The sequence below is a fragment of the Saccopteryx leptura genome, chromosome 11 (assembly GCF_036850995.1).
Source record: "Saccopteryx leptura isolate mSacLep1 chromosome 11, mSacLep1_pri_phased_curated, whole genome shotgun sequence".
Lineage (NCBI taxonomy): Eukaryota > Metazoa > Chordata > Mammalia > Chiroptera > Emballonuridae > Saccopteryx > Saccopteryx leptura.
The window spans coordinates 67,833,946-67,839,849 of record NC_089513.1 but is presented as its reverse complement, the minus strand read 5'-3'; the positions used below and the strand labels follow the sequence as shown (position 1 = coordinate 67,839,849).

At 58.2% G+C, this 5,904-nt stretch overlaps 1 protein-coding gene across 1 annotated transcript; it reads right to left on the bottom strand.

Annotated features, from left to right (window-relative positions):
• PPM1J (protein phosphatase, Mg2+/Mn2+ dependent 1J) lies at window positions 1-5,491 on the bottom strand. Its single transcript, XM_066353479.1, has 10 exons — window positions 5,153-5,491; window positions 3,711-3,825; window positions 2,981-3,268; window positions 2,601-2,713; window positions 1,848-1,932; window positions 1,210-1,328; window positions 945-1,008; window positions 694-801; window positions 429-580; window positions 1-302 (listed from the first exon to the last, which is right to left on the bottom strand). The coding sequence occupies exons 1-10, from the start codon at window positions 5,476-5,478 to the stop codon at window positions 155-157; spliced, it is 1,518 nt and encodes a 505-aa protein (XP_066209576.1). The 5' UTR covers window positions 5,479-5,491; the 3' UTR covers window positions 1-154.
• Window positions 5,492-5,904: the final 413 nt, after the last annotated feature.

Sequence of the window (5,904 nt, the reverse complement as noted above, 5' to 3'; positions counted from 1 at the left end):
TTATTTTCCTGTAGCTATAATTTTGGATCTGACACCCCTTCTTCATTTAAATTACCACTAAAGAAGGTCAGGAGGACAACTTCAGATTCAGGCTGGGAATGGGTTAAGCATGGAGAGGCTGGCATGGCGGTGGGAGGGTCAGGGTCTGAGCCCCTCAGGAGTAACTGCCTGGCCCTCCCAGGGGGATGATGAAGACCGAGATGTCATCCCCGGAACCCAGCTTGTTGTTGGGGAGACGCCAGCCACGGTCCCGGGGCGTGCCCCGGGCCCCCAGGACCAGAGCTTGGGCCAGAGCCGTGTACCTGCCGGGAGCACATATGCACATTCATGTACTATCACGTACACAGGAAGACTGGTGCACAGGCCCTTCTCACTTCCCTTCACCTTTCCTTCCCCATGGTCACCCCTTTCTGCTACACAACCCCTACCTGCTGGGGTCATTGGGCTCATAGGTCGACAGCACTCTGTCCACAGTGGCAGCTACCTCACAGTCGCTGGTGACATCCCATAGCCCATCTGTCCCCAGGACTAGCACGTCATCAGGGCAGTGCTCATACTGTGTCAGGTCATACACCTGCACCTGGTGGGGAAAGAGGGTGGAGAGGGAGTTTGGGGGTAGAAGGACCTGGCCTGAAGCCAGCCCGAGCCCCAGAAGAGGGAAGGCGAGATGCAGGAGGCGCCTGTACAGCTCACCTCCGGGAAGCAGGAGAGGAAGGGCTTGATGGGCAGGCTGGAACTGCACACCTTGAGGTTGTGGTCTCCTAAGCCTCGGGTCACCCCAATGGTGGCCATTACTCGAGCCTCAAGAAGAAAAGGTGGGAGTGCTACAATAAAACCTCCCATACTCTGAAACCAGGGCCCCCCCCCACCCTCAGGAGAACCTCCACCTCCCTAGAGAGCTCGTGGTGGGTCCTGCCCTCGCCCCCCTCTACCATGGACTTTACCTTTTTGCCCTCCCCACAGACCAGAGGAAACCTGAGATCCTCCAGCTCGATCTTTTTGTAGGCCCTGGGAGGAGGGAGTAGAGGAGGCATCACCCAGGCATCAAAGGCCCTCTCCCCTTGGAGCCACGCCCCTCACACAAACCCTTAAGAAGGGCCACACCCCCCTAGCTCCCAGGCTGGCCTAGCCTCCAGCTTCCACCTTGCTGATGGTGAGGAACTGGGTGCATGGCCACTGGAACGGGCCCAGCTCTGAGGGAAGTGTTACCAGCCGGTCATGTTCTGGTCCCGGTACAGCATCCTCTGGCCCAGCTCCTTGGGCTGAACTCTGCGGGGGAACTCAAGGTGGGTGAATTCACCACCTAGCAGCTCTGGTTTCAGGAAGCCCTGGGGTCAGGAGTGGCCGGATAGAACAGAGGGCCAGGGAGCATTAGATTTACAGGAAGGTCTGGTGTCTGAGTGATTTTAATTATGGTAGACACACTGTCTAATAGTAACAGCTATTAACTCTTTACTGCTCTCAACAACCCTTAAGGCAGGAACTACTGATGCAGGTAAGGGAATTGTCCAAAGTCACACCATCAGCAAAGTACTCAAACCAGAATTCAATCCCAAGCAGTCCAGCTCCAGGGCCAGGGCTTAAAGCTCTAAAGCACACTACCTCTCAGGGGCCTTTGCTGTTCCCTCCCCACCTCTGCCTCCACTTCCTTCCGCAGGTGGGAGCACCGGTACTGGAGCAGCCCACACTCCTTCCTGAGGGGTCCACCACCAGCTCAGCTCGTCCCTCTTCCCAGTAAGGAGCTGTCTGTCTCCGTGCCGCGGGGTTGGGGAGACCTCCGGATGTACAGTGCAGATAGGCATAAGACTTAACAAAGAACGGGAGTCAGGAGTTTCGTTCCTACTTACGAGCAGCTGAAGACGCTGGCGCTCAGTCTCCGGGGTGAATTCCCGAGACATTGGAATGATTTCACCATTCCGGACAATGATGGCTCTGCCCAAAGAAAAGGCTGGGGCTTAGCTCTCCTTGGCCCCCTTGTGGAGAATTCCAGAAAGACCAAGCTTTCCCCATAATGACCCTTAGAATCCCATATCCAGACCCCTATCTTTCCTCCCCCTGGGACTATTTCAGGCCCTTCCTTTGACACCTCCAGACCCGCTCTGGTCTTTGATTTTTTTTTTTTTTTCATTTTTCTGAAGCTGGAAACAGGGAGAGACAGTCAGACAGACTCCCGCATGCGCCCGACCGGGATCCACCCGGCACGCCCACCATGGAGCGATGCTCTGCCCACCAGGGGGCGATGCTCTGCCCATCCTGGGCGTCGCCGTGTTGCGACCAGAGCCACTCTAGCGCCTGAGGCAGAGGCCACAGAGCCATCCCCAGCGCCCGGGCCATCTTTTTGCTCCAATGGAGCCTTGGCTGCGGGAGGAGAAGAGAGAGACAGAGAGGAAAGCGCGGCGGAGGGGTGGAGAAGCAAATGGGCGCTTCTCCTGTGTGCCCTGGCTGGGAATCGAACCCGGGTCCTCCACACGCTAGGCTGACGCTCTACCGCTGAGCCAACCGGCCAGGGCTTGGTCTTTGATTTTTAACACCCACCACCTCTTTTCTGTTTCCCCTTTCCAGAGTGTGACCCCTCTGGTCATTTTCAAAGCCCCGCGTACCTGCTGTCACCTGCGTTGGCCACGTACACCTTGCCTAGCAAGTAGACCACAACCAGTGCGCAGCAGCCCCCCTCCACGTGGTGGCTACGCCGCTCCTGGGCCATCTGCTCATCCTGTCACATGAGGAAGGGTCAAAGGGGTAGATAAAGAAAAGGCTGCAGGCAGACAGCCACCCCCACCATCTGTAGAAGTAAAATGACCTAGCCAAGCTGCCTCGGAGAAGAGGAGGGAAGACAGGGGTGTAATGCCCCCTTCTGCTTCACCTCCAAACCAAGCTTGGCTCATGCTCTCAAAGGTGTTGTAGGTTCTCAGACTCCCACACAGAATTGACCAGGGTCTCAATCTGCCTAGCAGACACTTGGCGCGGACGACCCACTCACCATGAGCTGGAAGGCATTTTCAATGGCCCCCACTACCAAGCTGTCATGGGTCACTTCCTTCTGCGAAGACCAGCAGGTCTGAGGACCAACCAAATGAGAGGGATCCGAGGAAGTTGGGGTCCCCAGGGTGGATGAGAAGCAGAGGGGAGGTGGCGAGGGGTCCTGGAGTATCTCTACTAGGTCCTTTAGCTGCTCCCGAATGTGACGATGCAGGAGCCTGGCGGCCATTTCAGCAGCTCCACCCCCTGCATGCCCATCAAACAGGCCCCAGTAATAGAAGCAGAGTCCCTGGTGAGAAAACGTAGAAGTGTGTGAATGTATGTGTGAGTGTGAGTGTGTGTGTGTGTTTTATGCAGGGAGAAGAGCAAGCCTCTAGGCATCCATACACACCAGAGAGGAGGTCAGAGCTTGCTAATAAAGGCAAATTAGATTTATTCACTCATTTACCAAAGGCCTACTTTGTATCAGAAAGTAAAGCATCAAAAAACCCGCCAAACTCAGAGGATGCTCACGTATTTATGGATGATACATTTTAAGTGGGAAATTAAATTCTACTGATGTGGTAGAATCTAACTGATGCATTCCAGACAAAGGTTCTGTGCCAGAAGGTAGAAAGCTAGTGAGTTAGGAGGTAGTTCTACGTGTTTCAGATTTAAAACTGGGTACTTAGAATTTCTGGCGAGAGGTGTCAGCCAGTCTCTGGAGGCTAGGAAGGGTATTGGGGGATTACCTGGTTTTGGTTAGGTTCCTTAGGTGTCCCTGAAACACTCTTCCGACCTTCCACATACACCACTTCACAGCAAGCCTGGTCCTCATTGTGCCGGCTCTTGCCAGCATTGATGACCCTGCCAGGCCAGAGTGACCACATCAGGTTGGACACCAGACCAGGTCCTGGAATAACCCCCACCTTAGACATACACACTCCCTCTGGCCTGCTGGCCAAGCTGGGAAAGGTCACAGCCACCGGGATCCAGGCCAGAGTGAGGAGGAGAAGGGAGGCAGGGAGAGGCACAGGGAGTTCTGTCTAGGTGCCTGGCCCTGCCACCTCATAGAAAGGCAGGCAGCAGCACCTGCCTGCCTCAGGTCTCCATCTCTGGCTAAGCTGGCATCCCTAATGGTGTTGCCCCGGCAGGGGCCTGTGGGAGCACGAGGTTTTACTTCCCTGTTTGCCAAGACCCTACCTCCCACCCTGAAACCCAATCAATTCTTACAGCCTTGTCCACAGCACCCCACCCTCATGGTGGGGCACACCCACCATTATCCTAAAACCACCCGGTAAAAGTTTCTGCTGCTTTGGCATGAGGAAGTAAGTGCTCCAGCCCAGATTCGGAAAGAGGAATTGAAATAGGGTAGGGGTGGAAGCCCACCTGGACTGTGCAGGAGTCCCATAACCAACAACTCATCCAAAACAGGAAGCTAAAGAGCTGGTGAGGCGGCTACGGGTCCATCAGCCACCACCCTCGGCGAAATCAGCACCCCCATCTCCCTCAACGCTCCGCTTTCTCAGCCCAGACATTAAAAATACACATCGCCTGGGAACAAGCGGGCTGCTCCCACTAGGGGCCTACTTTTTTGCCTGGCCAGCGCAAGTCCACTCGTGGAGAGGAGGTCCAAGGGGACCCTCCCTCTACTTCCAGGGGCGGTCCCAGCCCCCACCCCAGGGGAAGCCAGCGGCCGCCAGGTGTCGCGGGCTATTTCTGGGTGTGGAGGGGGAGGGGAACATAAGAGGGACAGGGAACTGGGGCGCGGGGGTCGGGAAGTTCGGGAGCGAGGCTTCCCAGTCTCCATCTCCTCTATTGAACAGACCCCCTGCTACATGAAACCCCTCCTCCCTGAGCTACTGAACCGCCGGGCCGAAACTGAGAACGGGCCAACTCATCTTTTGTAGGGCCCTCCACCCTCGGGGCCCTGGGAGGGAACACGGTCCCTGAGGCGGCGAGGGTGAGGGGAGTCAGCGACCTGGAAGGTTTGAGGAAGGCTGCACAGACCCGAGAAAGGGCTGGGAAGGGGTGCGGCCCGCAGCCCGGAGGACAGGAAGGGATCTGGGAAAAGGGAGCTGCTGGCACTCAGCGCGGCGAGGGGGACGCACCCCAGCTCCCAGGATTCCGGGGTGAGGAGGGGGATGGCGGCGGGAACTGCCATCCTAATTAGGGTACCCCCAGGGATGCTCACTCGGCGTAGCCCGTGCTCCAGGGCAGGCGACGGCCGGTGTCCGGGGGACTTTGCACAGCCCGGCCAGCGTGGTCGTCGGCGCGACGAAGCCCCCCTGGGCTCAACTGCAGAAAGGTCGGTCGGGAGAAGCTCGCTCGAGCCTCTGGGGTCTTTGCGGGCGCCGAGCTCCCGCTCCCAGCCTTCCCCGGAGGGCTCTTGGGCGCTTCGGGAGGGGCGGCGGGTAGGGCCGAGATCGCGCTGGGCTGGTCCGGAGACTTGGGGCGCGGGGGCGGGGCGCCCCCGGAGCTCACCAGGTGCGCCACGGCTGAGCGCACCCGGTTTAGCATGCTGCCTCCCTGCCCCGCCCTCGGCCGTGGCCCCGCCCCTAGAGCTCGCGGTGGGCGGTGCTCGCTCCGGCCCGCTCTCCCCGGCCATTGGCTCCCGGCGGGCAGGGCGGGTCCCGGGCAAAACTTCCTCCCGCTGTGGGCCAGCCGGGAACCCCTTTACGAGCTTGGAACCTCTTCTCGCCCCATTTCGCCTTCGCCCCGCCTCCGTTTCTTTGGGGAAGGATCGGTCTGCTGCTGTGAGAGGGGGACGGAGGAAAGGAAACCCCATTTCAGCCGTGCTCTAGATTAGATATCAGCTAGAACCTCCCCATTGTGACGGTAGGGTAGTGTGTCCTCGCCCTCGGTTCCGTGTGGCCTGCCTACCCGGAGTGTGATGGGGCTGGGGTTGACGACCTCGGAGCGAAACCAGCCGTTTTGGGGACTGGT